The sequence below is a fragment of the Aphelocoma coerulescens genome, chromosome 1 (genome assembly GCF_041296385.1).
Source record: "Aphelocoma coerulescens isolate FSJ_1873_10779 chromosome 1, UR_Acoe_1.0, whole genome shotgun sequence".
NCBI classification, from domain to species: domain Eukaryota; kingdom Metazoa; phylum Chordata; class Aves; order Passeriformes; family Corvidae; genus Aphelocoma; species Aphelocoma coerulescens.
The window spans coordinates 11733729-11757299 of record NC_091013.1 but is presented as its reverse complement, the minus strand read 5'-3'; the positions used below and the strand labels follow the sequence as shown (position 1 = coordinate 11757299).

General features: G+C 36.8%; 1 protein-coding gene across 1 annotated transcript in view; it reads left to right on the top strand.

Annotated features, from left to right (window-relative positions):
- Positions 1-23571, top strand: part of IL1RAPL1 (interleukin 1 receptor accessory protein like 1) — a 606065-nt gene that overhangs the window by 278365 nt on the left and 304129 nt on the right. Inside the window, exon 2 of the mRNA XM_069028525.1 lies at positions 6648-6927. Coding sequence (XP_068884626.1) covers positions 6648-6927 — 280 coding nt within the window. The remainder of the gene's footprint in view (positions 1-6647; positions 6928-23571) is intronic.

Genomic DNA, 23571 nt, shown 5'->3' with positions numbered 1-23571 from the left:
TTAATTTTTTTTCATTTTTCCAATTTTATACTGGTAATACTTTGAAAAAACAAAATCTAAGCAGTCTAAGAATAGAACTAACCATGTTTTCTGTCATTCCCATAATGTGTTGTGTTTTTAAGCTCTGCTTCTTCATTCCTGTCAGAGCTTATTTTTTAATCAAATAAAAGCATATGCAAAACAAAAATAGACAATCTTTGCATGTCTTCATAATGAGAACCCACACTGGAATACCATGTGTTATGTTGCATAGAGTTAATTGGCTCAGGCACTGTAATGAGTGTGCTATAAAGTATAAAAACTTCAGTTTTATTTTTTTATTGTAATGCTAGCTAGTCTAAGCAAAAAGCAGAAAGTAAAAAGCAGGGTAAAGAGGGGCAATCCAGAACAGACTGAGATTTCGACGGTAAAATATTGTTGTGAAACTTGTTTTAAAGAAGGTCACTTTGAGTCTTATGCATTGCTCAATGAACTTTTGAAATGCTGTTTCATGAGCAGCCAGTTAAGGAAAGCCTGTTTTCTTGACCTGTTATGCCTCCTATTCTCCACCCTACCCAAAAATCTTACTGCACTTACGCAATATCCTTTGTTTGCTTTCTCTACCCATCATATTTACTCTCCGTACATACTGCCATCTTACTTCTGCATCCCCTAGTGCCCTCCTTGGCAATTTTCCAGCTTTAGGAACAAGAGCTGGTGCTTTCTCCTTTACATGCCCACTTTTCAGAATTTTTTGTGACTTATGATATCACTTTGTCAGGTTTGCAAATGCTTTATTAAAAACCCCTGAAGTAGCTGAAAAATAGAAGACACAGTGACATTGCATAATCCTCTTTATATAAAATTAAAATAAGATCAGAATTACAAAAACAGATAAGCAGGAAAAAATAAATGTGTTAATTTTTATTTTATTAAGTACCATTAAGTGAAATAAATTTAGGATAACTTGCTATTTCTGTTGCAAATGTTTTAGAACTATTTTCAGCTGTCAGAACTAATTTGTTTAGATGTCTGGAAATCAGATTTTAACCAATGTATTGAAAACTTGAAGACCTTTTCTAACCCTGAAACCTGTATTTTGAATTGAAGCTTTTGAATGAGACTAGACTGTAGCAGCAGACCGAGGAGTTATTAGCTTTATATTTTTGTCCTTTTCAGCACTGAATTTTACCTTGAAAATGATACATATGGTACCAAAAAATTAAGGGGAAGACCTTCTTAGTAATGTTAAATATTCTATGTTGGGTCCTATCCAGCAGGTGCAGCCTGCAAGATGCTTGTTCATTGAGAAGAATGATCTCATTATTAGGACAGTGATGCAGTGTGGTTTGTTTCATACCCTGAAATCACTCAAGGAAATAACTGAGTGAATGATATTTATCCTGGGCCCTCTATTGTGTAGCAATAACTAGCAGCATATTAAAATAGAGATCAGGGACTACAACCATTCTTTTGAAGGCAGTTCTGAAATTTCAAAGCTGTTGAATTATTCAAGTATTTTCCATTTTATAAAATACAAGATGATTGACTGCTTGATGGTGCGATGATATAAATAAAAACATCAAAAAGTATTGAGTGTTATTTTTTTCCCTATAGTGGTTTTGAACCACCATAATTGTAGGTGTTGATTTTGTGTCAGTAGCAGCCATAATTAAGAAAGGAAACATTTGATAATTTCTGTGGTCAGTGCCCTACTTATGCACAAAGAAAAAAAACCCAGTCAAAGTAGAAATGGACACAGTTACAATATGTAACTGAATATAAGTAATCTTTTTGATATTAAAAATCTGAATAAACATTAAGCTTTTGTTTTCTGTCCCTATTTACAAAGCCAGTAACACACGTTTAACATGTAAAGATGAAACATTTTTAAGGTAGCAATGTCAATATAAAAATGAAAAAAATTCTCTGAATAAACGTTTGGGTCTTTTTAAATGATTTTTAGTTTTTGATGCATTCAAATTTTTCTAGACTGAAAAATGCATGTGTACTCTACACACCACATGCAGAGTGTACATAGAAAGTGTTTGTTATGGTGCATGCGTGCTATCATCATCTGAGTGTTCACAGTAGTATAATTTTTAAGGATATGAAAGTCTGTTTTTCTTTTCATTATGTGGTTTTAAGCTTCTGTTTATATTCTTCAGTTACGGTGGAACTGGGAGCATTTTATTCAGAGATGAACAGTTATCCCCTGAAATATCAGTTATCAGAAAATATCACAGGAGGATGTCTGTGTCTTATGATGGGAATGATCAACTTCTATTATATCTGCCAAAATTGAATTAGCACCTTCACAAAGATTAGCACATTGGCTGAGCAGTAGTGAGGGGATTTTCCTAGAAGATTTTTAAGGTATTAAGCCTTCCAGCTGTAATAAGGTTAATACAGTTCTAAGTGACTTGAATGCCAGTGTTGGCAGTTTAACTGGTACAATATTTCTGTATGCAGGAAGAGAAATGCTCTCATGTTCACTTCATTCAAAGACCACTTTTAGAAGAGGACATATGTTTTCTTAAGATTATCACTGAGTGTAACTGTAATACAGCACAGAATTACAGAATAGTTTAGGTTGGAAGAGACCTCTGAAGGTCATATAGTCCAAACCCCTGCTGCTCAGGCAGGGCCACCTAGAAATGGTTTTTCAGCACCATGTCTCTCTGGCTTCTCAATATCTCCAAGGATGGAGAATCCACAACCTCTCTAGGACACCTGTGGGAATTTTCAGTAACCCTTACAGTAAAAAAAAATTGTTTCCTGGTGTTCAGAAAGAGCCTGCCATGTTTCAGTATGTGCCCATTGCCTCTTGTCCTGTTACTGGGCACCAGTGGAAAGAGCCTGGCTCTTTGCACCTTCCCTTCAGATATTTGTATTCATTTCCAAGATCCCTCCTGAGCCTTCTCCAGGCTGAACAGTCTCAGCTCTCAGTCTGTGCTCTTTGCAGAGGTGCTCCAGTCCCTTAATCAGCTGTGTGGACCTTTGTTGGACACTGCAGTCTGCACATATTTCTTGTATTCAGGAGCCCGGAGCTGGACACAGCACTCCAGGTGTGGGCTCACTAGTGCTGAATAGAAAGGACAACCAACTCCCTCAACCTACAGGCAATACTTTGACCAATGCAGACTAGCTGTTTCATGTCCATCCCCTTGGTTTCCTGTTGAACTTCATGATGCTCCTGTCAGCTCATTTTTCCAGCCTGTTGAGGACCCACAAGATAGCACATCTGATGTATCAGTCACTCCTTTTAGTTTTGTGTCATCATCAAGCTTGCTGAAGGTACTCTGCTCCATCATCCAGACATTACTGAAGATGTTAAATAGGACTAGACCTAGTATTGACCCTTGACAAGCACCACTAGATAAAAGATATAATATAAATCCATACATAACATGAGCATGAAAATATTCATAATAGTTTGAGTAGTGTTGTGTGTTTAAGCCCAGCCAAAAATTAAGCAACATGCAGCCACTTGCTCAATCCCTCCCTCTTGCCCCCCCACCCCAGTGGAATGGGAAGGAGAATCAAAGTAAAACTTGTATGTTGAGATAAGACAGTTTAATAATTTAAAATAAAGTACAGTAATGATGGTAAATTACAATAATGATAATAAAGAGACCTTGATTTAGGATAAAAACAATTTAACAAAAACCAAAACATCAGTGTATTATCAACACCATTCTCATTCTGAATCCAAAATACAGCACTGTAACAGCTTCTGAGAAGAAATTAACTCTAACCCAGCTGAAACCAGGACATGTAGATATTCTCTTAAGATATCTGGTGGAACATTTTGATGTGATTTGTGCCAAAAAATGAACAAACAGTTTAGTGGATAGCTGGATCATATGATCCTTAGCAGGCTTTTCTAGAATCATAGAATAGGCTGAGTTAGGAGGCAGCCATCAAATCATCAAGTCCAACTCCTGGCCCTGCACAAGACACCCCAAGAGTTACACCATGTGCCTGAGAGCACTGTCGAAACATTTTGTGAACTCTGTCAGGCTTGGTGCTGTGACCACTGCCCTGGTGAGCCTGTTCCAGTGCCCAACCACTGGCTAAAAAACAGTTTCCTGATATCCAGCCTAAACCTCTGCTGACACAGCTCCATGCCATTTCCTCAAGTCCTGTCACTGGTCACGAGAGTGAAGAAATCAGGACCTGCCCTTCTGCTTCCCCTCATGAGGATGTTGGACACTTCAATGAGGTCTCGACTTGGGATCCTCTTCCCAGGTTAAGCAAGACAAGTGACCTCATACAGCTTCCCCTCCAGTCCTGTCACCATCCTCATGGCCCTCCTTTGGACATGCTCTAACAGCTTAATTGCTTTTTCATATTGTGGTGCTGAAAACTGCCTCCAGGACTCAAGGTGAGGCTGCGCCGGTGCAGAGCAGAGCAGGACAATCCCTTCCCTCGCCCAGCTGGTGATGCTGTGCCTGATGCCCCTCACGACATGGTTGGCCCTCTTGGCTGCCAGGGCACTGATGACTCATGTTTAACTTTCCATCCATCAGGACCCCCAGGTCCCTCATGAAAAAAATAATACTGAAACAAAGTCAGTGGTATCTACCCTGCATAGTTAATCCTTCATCCAGTCAAAGGGCTTGAAACAGAGTTTGTGTTATTCAGCAATATATTCTCACAGATTCTGCAAGTGAAAGGAATTGGGAACAATTAGAATTGAATATCCTGAGAGAGAAGACATAACTAACAGACTAATAATGTAAATCGAAGTGTACTAGCTAAATTAAGCAGTGAAAAGCAAGATTACAATTTGATGATAAAATATGATGAAGAAGATATTACCTGGTAACTTATATAATGAAATTAACACTGCTTAGATGTGGCTGTTAATTCATTTTTTGCATTGGGACTTAGAAGCAGAGAGAAATAAAATCAGATGGGAGAGAGAAAATGCTCTTTCAGAAAGGTAAAAATGAAATGATAAAAGATGTAATTGAATTCTGAAATAAATGAAAGTTAGTTTCTTTAGTCCTAAGGGGAAGCTAATAGTGTAGCTTTGTTTCCATTCACTTCAATTTATGCAAGAGTAAAACTAAGTCTTATTAGGGCCTTGCAATGGTTACTAATTTTTAGGAACTGTTGAGCAGGAAAATTGGAACAGGGACATATTATTTTCCCTTCCTGGTCGTAAAAGTAAATGCAGGAGGAGACAGTCCAAAGATATATAAAATATTTGTTTGTGTGAATCCTGTTCACAAGGCAAATTCACTCTAAAGTTTTTATTTTTTTTTTTGCTCCATCTTTCTATGTTGGATCAACTTAGGTTATTGCATACACAGGGATGTGTGAAGATGTCTGAGTCTTTCTTATTTTGCATGTATAATAAGTACTGTGGCATTATCCAAATATAGGAAAATCTCAAAAAAATCACTATCTAGTATGTTTTTCTCCCAAGTAACAGATCAAATATTGTCTAGGTTACTAGACTACTGCTTTATCTTGCAAAGTAGTTTGAATTCTCTGTTAAAGTCAGTATTCAACCAATTCTCGGATGAAACTTGAGCTTTGCAAAAGTTGATTTTCTAAGCTAGCTATCTATCTGAGCTCTTTTAAAGTTAATAAAGTATCAAATTCAAAGACAAAATATTTATATGAGACAGAGATACTAATTTTAAGATGAAATTATTTGTCCTTTGGATGTACTGATTGCTTTCTACTGATTGGATTGGGGCCTAGTTAACTAGCTGAGACTGGACACTGAGTTTTTAAGTGCATTAACATAGTGGTGAATTTTCATGGTTGAAATTCCTTAAGAAAAAAATTATAAGCTTTTGCTAAGAAAGGCATTGTAGAAAACAGCTCTTTTCCTTCTGTTTTTTTGGTATTCTTAATTAAAAAACCAGGGGAAGATGGTTTGAGGTTGGTGGTTTTTTGGCCTTGGGGTTTAGTTTTGTTACTGGGGTTCAGAATGTCAAATAAATCTAGCATTGCTTTCTGATGAATAGTTATTGTGGGACAGTATTGGTAGGGGCTGATGCTATTCAACAGGAAAAAAATGAAAACATTATTAACCATAATTTGTAATGTAGTTCTGGAAGGTCAGGAGTTCCAACTAAGATCTGTTAAAAATGTTCTTGAATAACCCATTAAGATTACTGATAGCAATTTTCCTGAAAGTATCTTTTTTCACATCTGGTCTTATTGTAAAGACAGTGTCTTCTTCAAATCTATCCCGTACTTTCACACTTTGTGGTTCAGACTACAGCTCCTTGTCCTAATATCTTCTGAGACTTTCACTTACCTGGTAACCTCGAAGATATTTGATGGATTCAAATTAGATAGTGACACCCTGTGAACCACATGCCCTCTGTGTTGCACTAATTTCACTTCAGTATTTTATAACTGGTCATGCTGGAGTTCCACAAAAGATAAAAGAGCAATTGCTCAGTTAGCTCAGAAATTATCAACATTTAGCAATGTATGTCCTAATAGCTCTGTCCACTATAGGCAAGTACACGACATAAACATAATGAAAATGCAGTTAAATTTTCAGGGATAAAAAGCACACTGCTAGTCCCTCAATGGACTTTTTTCAAAGGCAATACTTTCCCACAATAAAGACTGCTGTGTGAGTAGCGCTTTCCAAAGCCTTTGACAATCTCTTGTCATTTTCTCTTCTCTTGTAGCTGATGGATGCACTGACTGGTCTGTGGATTACAAGAAATATCAAGTTCTAGTGGGAGAACCTGTTCGTATAAAATGTGCACTCTTTTATGGATATATTAGAGCTAATTACTCCCTAGCCCAAAGTGCTGGACTTAGTTTGATGTGGTACAAAAGCTCTGGACCCGGAGATTTTGAGGAACCTATAGCTTTTGATGGAACCAGAATGAGCAAAGAAGAAGACTCCATTTGGTTCCGACCAACAGTGGTACAAGACAGCGGGCTCTATGCATGTGTTATAAGGTACTATATTTAATTATACTGCATTTTAATTGACCAAATATGAAACAAGGCTCTTAATAGTGAGACTTTGGTGCTAAAGAAAATTTTTTCTTATTATGTTCTTTTTTTCTTCTCCTCCTGGCATTTCCTTCCCTGAAGTGTTTCATGCCTAAGTAGGAATTGCTATTGAATATCTTGAACATATTAAATTTGCTATTGTATTAATTTAATCATTTATAAAAAAATCTAAAATTCATGAGGTGGTTGCAACTGGATGAATAAGTTATGTGTTACTTTTTCTGATTCTGGTTTCACTCTAGGAATCACCATCCTAGACTGAAAAGTTTCTTTTTTTACATTGAGATTTAATTTAATGTGTATTTCATTAAGTGATTTAACTTAATTAACTCTTTTTCTGTAAAAATTTTGTTCTTGCATCAATGAAAACAGAAGGTGAAATTTCAGCATTTTTACATACATCTTTTGGAATTACACCTGGCTTAACCTTATAGTAGAGGCTAGGTGCCAGATGTCTTCCAACCTTCTGATTCATCAAGTTTTATCACCAGAAACTGGACTAGATTCTGCTTCTGCTTTCTGCAAGAGGTGTTCAGCTTCTTTCTCCGTCTTAATACTGTTTACACTGATTTTTTTCAGCCCTTTACAGTGTTTCTCTCTATCTGGATCTGGATCTAAAAGTGGTCTTCCTACTAATATGCAATAGAAAGAGTCAAAACCAAAGTGTAAAGCAAATGAGTGGCTAGAAAAGGAATTCATGATGCAGTTAGTCCAGTGATGCAAGGAAAATGAGGAAATTGTTTTATCAGCAACTGGAAAGGTTTACTATCTGCCACACTTTTTTTTTTTTTTTTTTTTTTTTTTTTTTTTTTTGGTTTGTTTCAGTTTTTGTCTTGGGTAGAGGGAGGAGGATTGCTCTCTCGCTTGTGTGTGCTGAAGGAGATTTTTAATAAATAATGTGTTTATAAAAGCATTATTCTATGAGCTCCTTATATAATGTGTGAGACATTTCATATCATATTGTTTGTCCAATAGCATATTAAACATGTTTTTTTCTGATGATGACAGTTCTCTTTAAAAGGAAATCACAATAACCTAGAAGTTAAGCTCCTGAAGAAGAATGTTTAGTTATATTTAGATTAATATTTTCTGATAAATGTATAAGAGTAGCCATGAAAATGGAAACAGATTTGTCAATTATTCCATAATGATATTTAAAATACCATAATTAATCTCTTTTGTTTATATAAAGAAAACCTTAATTATCTGATGTTGTGCTTTCCAGCAAGTATAGATAAATGCTGAATTTAGCTACTGAGACATACTTTAATATATGTTTATCATCTCAACCTGTATTCATGCTTTTTTTTTGCATAGATTTTTATTTAATCCAACGGTAGGTAAGAGCATGTTCTAATCTGCTTTAAACTACTGTGGTGGTTTGCTACCAGTCAGAAATTAGACCTACAAATAAACCACTTCCCACCGCCCCCTTTGGCAAGAGAGGGACAAAGGCAGAGACTATGGGTTGAGGTAACAATTTACCAAAAGCAAAGAGCTGTGGAATAAGAAATGCACAGTAATAGCAGCAATACTAATAACAAATAAAAGGTGCTTTACACGCAAAAGGTGCTCATCACCTCGACCTAGTTCTGCATGGCCACCGGCACTAAGCCAAGATGGTGACACTCCCTGTAGTTGGAGCCATGTGGCTTTCCCCACCCAAAGATAAGATGCCAGCCATTCCTGTGCTCACCCCCATGTGCCTTTTCGCAAAGACAAGTTGGTGGGAGCTTCCCAGACAAAGGTAAGTTGGCAGGAGCTTCCCACAGCTGGCTTTCCCCATCCCCAAGTCCAAGACAATGGAAAAAAATTATGGACAAACCCCTGAAAGCTAAATCGTTCATGTTGCACTGCGCTGCCACTCTGTTGCACTGGGCTCAGCTCCTCTAGGGTTGGTTTTGCCACTGTTTTGTTCCCCACAGCTGCTTCTCACACCAGTGCGGCCACTTTTGACCACTCCGCTCCACTTGGGATCAGGCTGCATTTGCTTCTGGTCGGAACCATTTCCCAGAGCCACACCTGAGGAATGGGAAGGGGATGGGAGATGATGGTAGAGGATGGGGTCTGCAGGCCGATCCCAGCCACCACCCCTGCGATGAAGAGAGCGATGTCACATCACAGGGTTGCTTCTTACTTATCATATATGGACAGTGAATATAGCTGGATAAGCTGCACTAAGAGTTAATGTATATATTCAAGGCCAGCTGCCATAAATTATTTATGTATTACACACACTTGGTATAAAAGTAATAAGTAGTTTCTGTCAAAAATTCTGCCTTTAAAGTTTCAGAAATAGCTGAAATATTGTTCCTGTCAAGAGAACACTTCCTTCATGTATTCTTTTCCTTCCCTGCCTGAAAACAGCAATTACAGTGTCTCCAGTAGCTGCCCAACATAATATCAGCACAGGTCAGTGAAACTGGAGTTCGGCAGTAAGATCCTTGTGAAGATCTATACAATTTTGAATCATAGAATCATAGAATAATTTGGGTTGTTAAAGATCTCCATGATCGTGGAGTCCAATATTTTAACAAGGACTGCCACACAACTAAATTATGGCATTAAGTGCCACATCCAGTTGTTTCTTGAACGCTTCCAGGGATGGTGTCTCCACTTCTCTGGGCTCTCCATTCCAATGCTTAACTACCTTTCAGTGAAGAAATTCTTCCTCATGTTCAACCTGAACTTCCCTGATGCAGCTTGAAGCCATTTCCTCTTGTCCTGTCACTGGTTGCCTGAGAGAAAAGGCTGACCCCCACCTGGCTATAGCCTCCTTTCGGGTAGTTTTAGAGAGCAGTAAGATCTCTCTTGAGCCTCCTCTTCTTTAGACCAAACAGTCCCAGATCACTCTGCCACTCATGTGACTCACTCTCTAGACCCTTCACCAGCTCTGTTGCCCTTCTCTGGACACCCTCCAGCACCTCAAAGTCTTTCTTGCAGTGAGGGGCCCAAAACTGGACACAGGATTTGAGATGTTGCCTCACCTGTGCTGAGTGCAGGGGAACAATCACTGCCCTGGTCTTGTAGGCCACACTATTGATGATATGGGCCAGAATGCCATTGCCCTTCTTAGTCACCTGGGCTGTTGACCAGAACCTCAAGATCCTTTCCTCCTGGGCTGCTTTTGAGCCACTCTTTCCCCATCTTGTAGCACTGCATGGGGCTGTTGTGACCAAAGTGCAAGACCTGTCACTTTGCCTTATCTCATACAGATGTCCTCAGCCCATTGATCCAGCCTGTCCCAATCTCTCTGCAGATCCTTTGTACCATCCAGCAGATCAGCATTCCTGCCCAACTCACTGTCATCTGCAAAATTACTGAGGGTGGTCTCAATGCCCTCTTCTAAATCATCAATAAAAATACAAACAGAACTGGCCCCAGTAGTGGAACCTTGAGGAACCTAACTAGTGATGGCCAACAACTGGATGTAGCACCATTCATCATGACTCTCGGGACCCAGCCATCCAGACATGATTTATATTTATGAACATGTTTAATGTTTATGAACATTAATTTCTTTGTTAAGCTGTAATATTTAGTGGAGAAAAGTGCACACAAACAACTAAGTCTTTTTCAGAAACATAAAGAGTGTCTATAAAGAATCCATAGGATACAGACAAATAGAGATAACAATAGAAGTTTAAATAAAATATTACAAATTATATTATAGATGAAAAACCTTCTCCATCTTTAACATACTTAAAATAAATTCATTAGGTACTTATTAGCCATAACAATACTGCCTATAATTAATTCAGTGATATTCAGCTTTGAAGTTTCAAATTCAGATAACAGCAAGGTTCAAACAGGGAATAACAGCATCTATGGAGATCGTTCAAATCTATTTTCATCCCCAGCTGGTAAAGAACCTGAGCGTCTCCTTCAGTATCTTTAACTGTTTCTATTAGTAACACACAGTACAGCATTTTAGACAAATATTTTGAAGTGTACAGAATTTTCTGATTTTACAAAAGAGGAAGGAAGGAAAGGAAGGAAGGAAGGAAGGAAGGAAGGAAGGAAGGAAGGAAGGAAGGAAGGAAGGAAGGAAGGAAGGAAGGAAGGAAGGAAGGAAGGAAGGAAGGAAGGAAATCAAATTATTGTCTACTCTTGCATTTGCTATCGCCTTGCATGTCTGAAGGTAAAAGCTTCAAATGTAGAAGTATTTCTAACTAATTTTTAAGGTCAGCTTTAATTTTTGGTCTTTAGCTGTATTTAAAATACCTCTATTCAAATTCACAGCAGTTTTATTTTCTGGTTTTATATTTACATGTAGATATGCATGTGCATCCACACATACAGATATTATGTTGTTGAATCACATAACTTCCCTGCCATATAGTTCAGTTAGTATATATTTTTTAATTTGACAGAAATAAAATATAGTGCCATAGAGATATTTTAAATAAAAGAATATTTATAGTCTCCAAAAACTGTCAGTTAAAACTGCTTCCAAATTATCTTTGAAAAGGGTAACTATCACAATATAGAATACTTTTATTTTTCCCCCCCACCCTGATTTGAAATGCACACTTGTTGAGTTTATGAAAAACTAGTTCTTTATCTTCATCATGTGAAAATTAATTTTAGGTTTAGATAGCATAAATTTATTTTTTTAGATAGGATGTGTTCATCTTCAAATATGAAGTATTGGTTTTCTGTAATTTTAAAGATCTAATTCTGTAAATCATGTCAATTACAGCTTAGCCAATGTAACTATTCAACTGTTAATTTCTGTACAGTTAGTTAAAATAATTGCAGTTATATGAATGGTGCGTTGTTATCAACACAGTTATTTTTTGAAATAAACCTGAAATAATAAATGGGAAGTTTAAAATAACATGTGCAATTAAGTTTTGGTAAAAACTCCCTTAGTCAGTCTTTCTTTCTCTTTTCTTTCTTTTCTTTCGTTTCTTTCTTTTTTTTTTCTTTTTTTTTTCTTTTTCTTTTTCTTTTTCTTTTTCTTTTTCTTTTTCTTTTTCTTTTTCTTTTTCTTTTTCTTTTTCTTTTTCTTTCTTTTTCTTTTTTCTTTTTCTTTTTCTTTTTCTTTTTCTTTTTCTTTTTCTTTTTCTTTTTCTTTTTCTTTTTCTTTTTTCTTCCTTCCTTCCTTCCTTCCTTCCTTCCTTCCTTCCTTCCTTCCTTCCTTCCTTCCTTCCTTCCTTCCTTCCTTCCTTCCTTCCTTCCTTCCTTCCTTCCTCTTCCTCTTCCTCTTCCTCTTCCTCTTCCTCTTCCTCTTCCTCTTCCTCTTCCTCTTCCTCTTCCTCTGTCATGGAGGCTAAACATCACAGTAGGAACTTGTTCAATTACCAATTAAATTTAAGAAGAATATGTATTTTTACATATTTCATGTATGCACAATTGTTTAATTAATTATCAGAAATCTTGAACACAGAATGTATAAGGAAATCTTTGCTTTACTGAAGGAAATGGTGAGCAAAGAAAAGAAATAGAATCAATTTTTCATTAACCTGGTGGAAGAATAATTTCTTCATTATCTTGAATAATGTAAAACATGTTTACAAATAGGAATTGTGTTTATGGGTACCAACCATTTTTGAAATCTGTCTTACTCTAGGAGGGGCTTTTATCCTGGTCATACATGCTTATAAATATTTTTATTTCTTTATAGAGTTTTTACCAGTGAGTTTTTCTTTATAGAGTTTTTACTCTTTAGAAAAGAGTAAGCATTCATATAATAACTATGTATAAAATCTCTATGAAAATCAAAAACAAAATAAAACAAAAAACCTAACCAAAAAAACCCAAAAACAAAAAAAAAATGAGAAAGAATCTGAAAATGAAGTCTTAAAACAGTTTGTCTTAGAAGTTCAAAAATTTGGTGATTTCTAGATCTGCATGAGATCCTTGGTTATGTTTATGTGTATTACTGACAAAGGAATCTGAAAATGGATAAGAGAATTAAGCTTTCTCAAAGGAATACCAAATGAGCTAGTAATACTCCGAAAGAAGTCTCAGAAGACCCTGTTATTCTATCAAATCCTTTAAGGCAGTAGCACCACTCATTCTCCCAGGTAACAAGTGACAGGACAAGAGGAAACAGCTGCATGGTGGTGACTGTGGAAATGCTATGTTAACAGTTGGACTCGAGGATCTTGAAGGTCTTTTCCAACCTTATGGTTGGAGTTCTATGGTTCTAAGACAGCAACTCTGACAGCCTCTTGAGGTGGTGTGCAAGCTCAGGAGAACCTTTTTCAACATATGAGATGAATTTCCTTGGTCCCTGCCTTTCTGTTCATTTGGTTTATAGAGAGTGCAGGGGGCTATTTACTCTGCCTTTGTTATTTTTACACTCCATTTGTAAGCTTGCCTGAGCTTTTTCCACAGTCTTTTCCTTTTGTGAAGATGGTGACCATCACGAGGAATCTGGCTCTTATGGAGATGTTTTCTTATGTTTGATGCATCCCTTTCAAATGCCAGCTTGGTAGGGTAGTCAAATATCCATGAAAATTTTGACTGTGACTTAGGGAGGCTTGGTGAGTAGAAAAAAGCCTTCAGGCGAACATTAGGAATTTATACAGGTTGGGTAGCTGGAGCGTACATTAAGTGTCCTGTACAGATGGCAAAAGCAGTTGCTCCTAGAAATAAATGTGGGATTTTCTTGAAGTTAATGCTTGTTGAAAGTCAGGAGATTGAAATCCACTCATTCTCCACTCCCCTGTCCCTCTGACACTGCAGGAGGTCAGCTGTCTGACATGAGCATCTTCATTGTACATGATAAACACCTTCCACATGTGTTAGGACAAAACAAATATCTAATACTGAGGAGATAAACAGGTGAGTGCAAGGTACATCTTGTCATTATGGAGTTGGTATAACTTATGCGTAAAGCTAAATTCCAGCATGTGTTTGCTATTTTCTTGGCTGAGTGAGAACTCGATGAAAAACAAGCAAAGAAGCATGGTGATGAATAGAAAAAGAAGCAATATGATCCTTACTGTGGGTGGAGTCATGAATAAGTGAGGAGTCTTGATGAGCTAGAACTGAACAGGTTAGTCCAGATAGTTCTTTTATGTAAGGCTTAACTAAAGGATATATTAATTTTTACTGAGGGGAAAATATCAAATGCCTGTACTTGCACAGAATAGGAGAAGAATGTTGATATTGGAAAAGAAGAAGAGATTGATGTATTTGACTGAGCAGAAGGCATTGATAATAGTGCATTTTAACATCTCTGAACTTAGAGGAGTGGCATAAATAATGCCTGAAGAAGGATTTAAAGAAAAGACTGTTATGTGATACCCAGTTTCTTTTACTGATAATTCTCTTTTTGTTGAGATATTTGCTTAAATACAGCAATGTAACAAATAACAGTTGACTATTGCTTCCACTATTTTATTAGTGGTTTGTTAGTTTTTTCTTAAGAACACTTTCAGCAAACTAGATTTGCCCTTTGATTGTCAAGGTTCTTCTTGTCACAACTAGATTAATAATTCTGACCAAAAAAGCAAGAATGAAAGAAGTGGCTTTCCAGCTGCTTCTTTAGCAAATGCAGGAGAGGAGAAAATACAGATAAAGTTAATTCCATATAATAGATATTTAAGTCAAGGACAGATCGTTTTTTTCCCAATGCTAGAAAAAATGGAAGACAAAGGCAAAGAACTAAAATGACTTTCACTCATTTTCCAAACAGTGGCTTTTAATTTTTTCAAATTTTTATAGATTTTTTTAAATTGTTTCCTCTCACAGAATTCAAAACAACCAATTTGTATTGCTAGTAATAATATGGACCACCTACTTGGTCATTTAAATTTGCTCTTAATATCTTATTTAACACTGTATTTTGAATCTGCCCTGCAAATGCTTACCTCTTTGTATATAAGCAATCTGTGGACATCAAATTCAGTTGAAGCATCTAGGTTCTGAAAAGATGCATGTCAGTTGTTTCCTTTTTTAATTCTCCTTTTTCTCAAGACAGAAAGCAATTTAACTGATGTTAAAATATAGCTAAGGTTTGATTCCATTATATGGGGATAGGTGCCTAATGCTGTCTTAGAGGCTCTAGGAGCATTTCCAGGGCACTTCCAAGGGACATTGTCCATTGACACTAGATCTGGAGGAGGCGGCATGTGGGATACATTTGGGTAAGCCCAATGCCACTACTTACCCACTCTAAGGTAAATAAAATGAGCTTTTTGTGGCTTTTCAGCTAAACCATTTTCTAGGCTCCATCAGGCAGACTGACAGCTACAGCAGGAGATTAGATGTGTACACAGGTGTATGAATGTAAGTGGATGACAGAACTGAAGTATCCTAAACTGAATTCCAAATTAAATTAACTTCCTTTGTGTGTTCCCATCACATATATTGAAATGCAGTAGCTGATGTGTGAGTTAAGGGACATCTCTCTCTACTTATGTAATATGGCATGAGGCTGGCATTTTAAAATATTAAACTTACTTGATGAGTTTATAATTTAAGAAAGTAATGGAATTGAATTAATTTATAATCATAATTCTTCTGAACTGCAAATCTAAAATAGTGATTGAGGCTCAAAAAAATTCATCAGACTGACTTAAAAGCCATTAATTCAACAAACAAGACTTTTGGTAATTAGTTTAGCATTTCCAAGGTTTCTGACCAAGTAAATATTACAAATCCTCCTTTAGAAAAGGGAAAGAAAAGCAGCAGGTGTGAATCTTTAGTCAGGCTCCCAGAAGTATCAAATATTAGATAATCTATGGTGAAGTTTTGCATGACTTTCCCAGAAGGGTTCAATCTGAAAAGGGGGTGTATGCCATTATCCAGAAATGTTACTAACACAAGTAGGGAGACTGTAGAGAACTTGACTGCTTTCTGCCCCCATTATGGTAAGAGTAAGTAAAGTTGGGAAAAAAGTGTTGTGTTTTCAGGATGTCTTTGGAACAATTCTATCCACAGCTCTCAACAATTAGACTATTTTCCCCAAGCCAAGACTGATCTAAGGCAGTCCTAGCAGCAGTGAGAAGTTTGTTCATGGTCTTGGTTCTGACCCTTGCTTCTCTCTCCTCTCCCTTCACAAAGCAGAGACAGGCACCCAATATTACCAATAATGGAGAAGAGATTGTGTAGTCCCCAGCATAAAGAAGAGTGGAAAGGTGAAGGCCTCTGTCCCTCTTTCCCTTCTTTTCAGTCTTCTCCTTTATTTTGATTAAATCACAAAGAAAAAAAAAAGAAAGGTGGTGATTTCATCTTTATCTGATATAGAAAGAAAGGAGAATCTTTATCGCAAGTCTTCAAGCTGGGGCTTAATTATCTAGGGAGTGTTTTTGTGTGCTATAGAGAATTTAGTAAATATAAGAGGATGTCATGGTGAGAAAAAATTTTAAAAAAAGTTTTTTTATTTTATATCTTCTGTGTGGAGAAGTTTTCAGAAAAATTCGGATGCAAATCAGGTGGACATTTGGATACTTGTTATAGTCAAAATTAAATCAATGAAGGAGCAAACAGTGGTAAAATTGGCAGTGAAAAAATAAATAGACTGCAATTAAGTAAAATTTAATTAATTAATGAATTAATTTCATTTAAGTTTTCCAATACATCTAACAGATTTTTTTTTGTTTTGGCCATCCAGTAAATAATTTTATAGGAATTGTGGCTCCTAATCAACAGCACAAGTAACAGAGAGTTTGGAGGGAACTGGAGGAAAAAAAAAGGAACAGATACATATTTACACAGCCTGTATGTTAATGAAAATGCCTTGGAAATGTAGGGCATGAGAGAAGTAAGTTACTTGCTGAGTCTGACAATGTCAAAATAGCAGGTTTTTCAAAGGATTGCTGATGCACATGATTCAAGAGTTCAGTGTGAAGAGTAGAGTACTTGAAGTCATGTGAGATCTCAAAGTGACTCCAGATGTAATGTGCTAGAAGTAATAAAATGACATCTTGTAACACCTAAATCATTTGGATTCAAATATTTCACTTCCTTGTTCTATTATCATAAAATCAGAGTTCACATGTAAGCAAGAGACAAATAAAGACCCATGATTCCATTTCAGTGGAATGCAATCATTCCATTTCATAATTAATTGTTTCTTCAGTTCCATGGTGTCTATAGAATGACTAAAGAGTAAGTCTTTTGTGGTAAATATGTCCATAATTGATGGTAGTCTGAAAATGATAAATTTACTTTAGTTTTTAATGTCTTCTTTTAAAGCTTACAAGCAGACTTAACAGATAGAACTTATTTGTAACACTGAAAATGATACTGTTCAGCTATTCCCACTACCGAGAGAAACTAATGAAATTTGCATATTTGGTGCATGTTTAGTGTTACCATCTGTCAAAGGAATATACCCTCATGCCGCTAATTTCAAAGGTGATTAGAATGACCAAACAAATCTTGTGGTATTTAATTGCAAAAGCTGAGATTATCAAAGGTCAAGTCTGTCTCTATAATCTTCATTCAGCCTTTTAAGGTAGTAAGCATTATGATATAGTAATTGAGTGCTAAATTTGGACTTCAGTTAGAAAATTAAGATTAGACAGTGAGAAGGGCTCCTGTTTTCACTTATTGCAAGAGCTAGCTTGTGCATATAAATACATGCATTAATACACACATACACACACATAGTGGCACAACAGCATGCATACAGATTCGAATATGCATGTATGTGTAATACTTGAAGATATATCTCTTTGTATATAATAATAGAATCAGAGAATACTTTGGGTTGGAAGGAACATTAATGATCATCTGTTTCCAACCCTTTGCCATGGTCAGGGACACCTTTCACCAGACCAGGTTGCTCAGAGCCCCATCCAGCCTGGTCTTGAACAGTTCCAGGGATGGGGCATCCACAACTTCTTTGGGCAACCTGTTCCAGCACCTCATTACCCTCTGGATAAAGAATTTCTTTCTAAAACTAAACTAGACCTATCCTTTTTTAGCTTAAAACCATTCCCCCTTGTCATATCACTATCTGCCCATGGAAAAAGTCACTCTCCATCTTTCTTTAAGCTCCCTTTAAGTATTGCAAAGTCTCCTCAGAGTCTCTCATTTCCAGGCTGAGCTAACAAAGCTGTCTCAGCCTGTCCATAGCATAAGTGTCTCAGATCACCTCCATGGCCTTTCTCTGGACCCTCTCTAACCCTCTCTAACCTCTCACATCTTTCTTGTGCTGAAGGCCCCAGACACACATGCAAATGTATATGCAGGAAATAATAGTATTAGTAACTTTCAGGTTCAGGTTCACAGCTATTCTCAATCTAGATGCCATGAACATAACTCTTACATGTTTCAAATAGCAGTCAGTAATCCCCAGCTGTGGCATGTTATTAAATGAAGAGCACATAGTCAAGTACACCCTCGTGGTGGTTGATAATGAGTAGTGATACTCACAGGCAGTTTCTCTGTATATGACATTTTATTTACTAAAATAGCTATCCATGTTATCTTCAGTGTTGTTTAAAGTATGACTATTAATATGGTACTTTACAGGCAAAAGTTTAATCAAATGCATTCAAAGTTGTGTGCTCATTATCAGTGTTACATACTAAAATTAGCTTGCTAGAAACATCCTTGCTTTTGGCTACAGTTTTCTTGTACTGTTTTTCTGTTTGTGGATGCTTGGAAAAAGACAAGGGTTTACAAAAACTGAGTTTATTTCAGCATAATATTTTATATTGAGGCAAATTAAAAATAAAAGCCCTAATCTCATTTTTTAATGAAAGTATGCTTCCAGAATCCCTTTCTATTCAATGCTGAGGAAAGAAGGATAAGGTGCATAGAGCATAGGCCCTGTATCTCTTCAGCACCAGAACAGAGCAGATTCTCAGCATCAGAACCCCCCAGATCTTCCTACCAGAATACAGGCAAGGCATATGTGTGATGATACACTGTCCTGCAGTATGGTTCTGCATAATACTAATAACAAAGTGTGAAAATCAAAAGGCGAGGCTTCTAAACCAGCATCTTTGCTTAATTTGCTACAGGAGCCCTGGATAGGCAATATTCCAAGACTAACAGACGTTGGATTTGCCACTATTCTCAGCTGAGGTGGAAAAGAATATCTTGAGAATGAGCACTTAAACCAATACTGAAAAAGAAAAAAAAAAAAAAGGCTTTAACTGAGCCTACCCAAGTGCAGAGAATACAAGTGCTTTTCAGTAGAAAACTCTTCCCTCTCAAAGTGTATGAGTTTTTGTCTGAGATTCTGACTTCTTAGTCCCTGGAAAATGGCTGATAACTCCAGTGGGACCTGGATTTGCAGTTACCTATTTGTCTTAAAAGCTTCAGAGCTGTTAAAAACTACAAACACATTCTTTATTTCTATCACATTTGAAAGAAAAGTGTTTTCATTTGAAGTAAAATTCAAGAGTTGCTGGAAACGTCCTTCATAACCACTCAGAGTCTAAACTTGAATGTGAGAGTACTCACAGTTCTCACTGCATGTTCAGTTAAGCAGCTGGAATTCAGGAATTGAGTCTGCATTACTTACCCATCGAACTTTTTCAGCTGCTCATGCAGTCATTTCAAGTAAATGCCATTTAATGGTCACTTGCATTCAGTCAAGGTTTATTTGAGAGGAGTTGATCTAAGGATCAAAAATTTCAGTTAACTCTGCAGTGAAAAAAACAGCTCTTTAACAATCGTTTGGCCTAAGTTTTCAGGTTGGGCAGAAAAAGGAAAACATTTTCCCTGGGAGATTGCAGCTAAATATTATGGTTTGAAAGGTAAAACGTAAATGAAAAACCTGGATAGTGAAGTGATAAAACTATATACGAGTTTATAAGGAAATGAAATCCTTTGTATTCAGTTCAGGCTATGCAGTAAGTAAAACCAGGACCTGCATACTGAGCAGTAAGATAGAAAGAAAGATGAGATCAGAGAACATTTACTGGTGCTTGCACATCCAGAGTACCAAATCAGAAAAGAAAGTGGCTGAGTGGAGGAAAGACTGGGGAAAAAGAAGAGTGCTCATGCTATTTAAAGATAACATTGTAATATAGGCACACAGGGTGGAAGGATTAAGGAAACTTTAATTACTGCATTTCTTTACATCTAGGTTTTTTACTTCAAGTTTTTGTTCAGGTATTTAAAATATATAGATTACATGGCAGTAGAGTTATACAATTTTAATTTAAATGGGGTGTGCATACCTTGCTAAAATTAATATGTTATCTCCCACTATTCTGCCCTATGAATTTTACCCCAGGCTCTGTAGCACTATAGGTAGAAAAGTTATTAAGAAATTTTATGCCTTCACTGCTATACAAATTTATGTTGAATCCTTGTCCTTGGTAAAAACATCTCTAAGATGGCAGTGAGATTTAATAGGGATGTGCATGGCTTTCACATTTTTAGGGTGTACCATTCTCTTAGTCTCCCAGGTGAGGAATGAGAGGGCCAGGTGTCCTCAGGCAGGCATAACTGATGCTGGAGGGGACACTCAGTATGTGTCCAACCTCTCCACTGCAGAGCACTTGCTTCTACATGCCAAAATACCCTCTCCCCAAAAGATTTCCTTCACAGTAGCACTGCCTTCATGCTTGGTAAGTGACAGTCCCTTTTTCTGCAACAGCAATGTTGTATTGATCAATTCATCATTTGAAGTGAGAAGAAGAATGGCCTCAAACAAATGTGAGATCTACTGGACTACTATGATACACTGACAGTAAATACTCCATTTGTGCTTATTGAAATTGCTAATTTTTCCATTCGGCTCTCAAGTGCTGAAGCCAAAACAGCGTGCAGACTCCTTTATGGGCTTCAGGAACACCCTCTCAAACTCAAGCCTGTTCATTATTCAAGAGGTGTTATATTATAGAGCAGTTGTCTGGCCTGAAATATTGTCTAGTGCTTTTAAAAAAGCACTGTTTTTCCACTACAAATAATTTTCCTTATCAGAGCAGATTTGTGTTTATTTTTTTGTGGGAACTTTATTTAGGTAATCATTCTAGAATCATACAGGTCCCAGCACTAGACCTGTTGGTCATAGGAAGGCTTCAATAGGGAATGAATGAAAACAAGGACTCTTTTAACCTCTCATACTGTGAACCAGAGGGAAAATACCTAGTTGTTAATTAGAGCAATAAACTGGCACTGTATGCAACAATGTACAATTTGTTTAGAGTGGTACTTTTAAGCTGCGCTTTCCTATTCTTTATGAGAAAAATACACCCACACATGTTCAAATCTTGTGGATGTTTAGCACATGAGGAAAATCAGCAAAGGCCAAATGAAATTAAATCAGCTAAAATAGAAGAGTTTGGATTAATGTGTTTATAGTCAAAATAGCATGATCAACATGATTAATCAATAAATGCCATTTCTGTGGACATAATATGGTCTGAAGACATGAACTGGACCAGCTTTAATGACAGTTACATTGTATCAGTGAAAGAGGTAAGACACAATTGCATATGAGGAAAATATGTTATGACCTAGATTTTTTGGAAGGTGTTCTTTAAGCACTGAAAATTGGAGTCCCTCAGTCCCCTCAGGGCAGAACAGGCACAGCTGACTGACAAATGAGATACGCTGGGCTGGACAGCGGGTTCCTACTGTATGTCCTACAAAAGACTTGACATAAAGTGATTTACACAGGACAGTGGGTTTTGTCTTATGTGGGATATGGAGGGTATCCAACAATGTATGTCTTCCCTCTATAATGATGGGAGGGGGAATATGTGGATAAGGCTCTGTAGCAGACGGCGGTGTAGCATTTGTGCATGACACAGAACAGCAAATATTGCATTAAAAACTCTGGGAAACTACAGCAAATCCTACTGTCAGTCTCTCTTCTCAAAGTCTCATTTGAATGGTGACTTTAAATGAGCAATCTGCTTGTGTTTCAGTGCTTTGTTGCCACTGAGAATCTCACTGACATGCAGTACTTACTTTGACCATCATGTTTTGCTCTTTGGTACTCGGAAAATACATCAAAGAAATTTAATTTGAGTGACAGAATAACTGTATTATAGACTCTCTTAACAGTGAAGACTGCTAAAGGAGAAGTAATGTTTTTGAGTGAACAGCTACATGATTAATATAGTTTTGAGCATTTTACATGAACCAGCATCTAAGTCTTTCTGACTCTTCAGTAGTTCTATTTGGAAGACATGTGAGGGTCAAAGTTATGTTTGTTGAAGTACTGTATATCAAATTTGCAGATTTTGCAAGGCATAATACAGTAATGATATATCTTTGCATTTGTGTAAATCTGAATCATATAGTGGATGATATTTCTTTAAAATGGGCAAATAGCCACTGAGAATTGTATGACGGGTTTGACTTTTTGTTAGCAGAAAAAAAAAGGATAAAATATTTAGCATAAGGTGCTCAATACCTGTTAGATAAAAATTGGCAGGGAAGTAATTTTCATGTGTTTAGAGTATTTTTGGGATGGCAATTTAGGTAACAATCACAATCAAATGTGGGTGATTTGCTCATTGTGTACTACAGTCAGAATTGTTGCAACTTATTTTTCTATACTCTCTTTAAGTGCATAAAGGGTGTATTTATTTCAGTCATTTCAGCTTCATTAATTGGCAAATTATCACTTCAGTTAAAAGTTAGAGGTTGACATGCAGAGTATGTTATAAAACTTTTATGTTCCTAATGAGGTCATGAACTTTATATGAATTAGTGCATTTAGAAAAGTGGAACTGGCAATTATGCAAAACATAATCTCCATCTTGTTTAAAATGAGTCAAACCTCCAAAGACAACAAATAAATAAAGATACTATGATTCACATTATTTATATTTACTTAAAATTTCTATGTTTACCCCCGTATTCCTATATGATACAGTTTTAGGTAGCCCTGTGAGGAGCAGAGAGTTGGACTCAATCGTTATGTGTCCACTTCAATTTAAGATAATCCATGATTCTGTGTTCACCATGGAATTTTCATCCTATACTATAGCCTTGAAGATACATATTTCTCTACAGAGACAATGAAAATAATGCCTCCTTTTTTTAAACTTTTACAGCTTAGAGAACAGGCAGTATGCACAGGTATGGTTATCTTCTGTCAATCTGACAGGTGAGCTTCTTGATAGGGATAAATGGCTTCATGTGGAGACCTGCCCAACATTTTCAAAATGTAACATCATGTGGTTCTAGCTCTCTGTGGTGTGCACAAGAAAGGTGGAAGAGAGGGATATGCGTCTGTAGTGGTTTGGCCTAAAATACTCATTGCTGTTTATCTTCTGTGAGATGAGAATTAGGAGGAATGCAAAGCAGGCACCAAACTTGAAAGAATATAAAGAAGTTTGTTAACAGACCTAAAAGAGGGAAAAAAAAATTATACCACCTTTAGAACTCTTCTCCTCCCCCCACCTTCCTCCCTTCTCTCACTGACAATGTAAAAAGACAACCCTTAAGATGTTCAGTCTGTTTACCACTTCCATAATAAACTTGTTTAGTCCATTTAAAAAGAGTCTCTCTTGCTCATGCTATGAAAACATTATCACAACGAGACAGCCACCCACTTCCAAATATTGTTCAGTCCATTTAGGAAGAGGAGTCTCTCTGCTCGGATGTGAGTCCCTTCCCCCGACTTGCAGCTTTTCCCACAACTGCTTCTGAGGGTCCACTCTTGAAGTCTTTGGGGTACAATTTTAAGGTTGAGTCGTTCAGAAA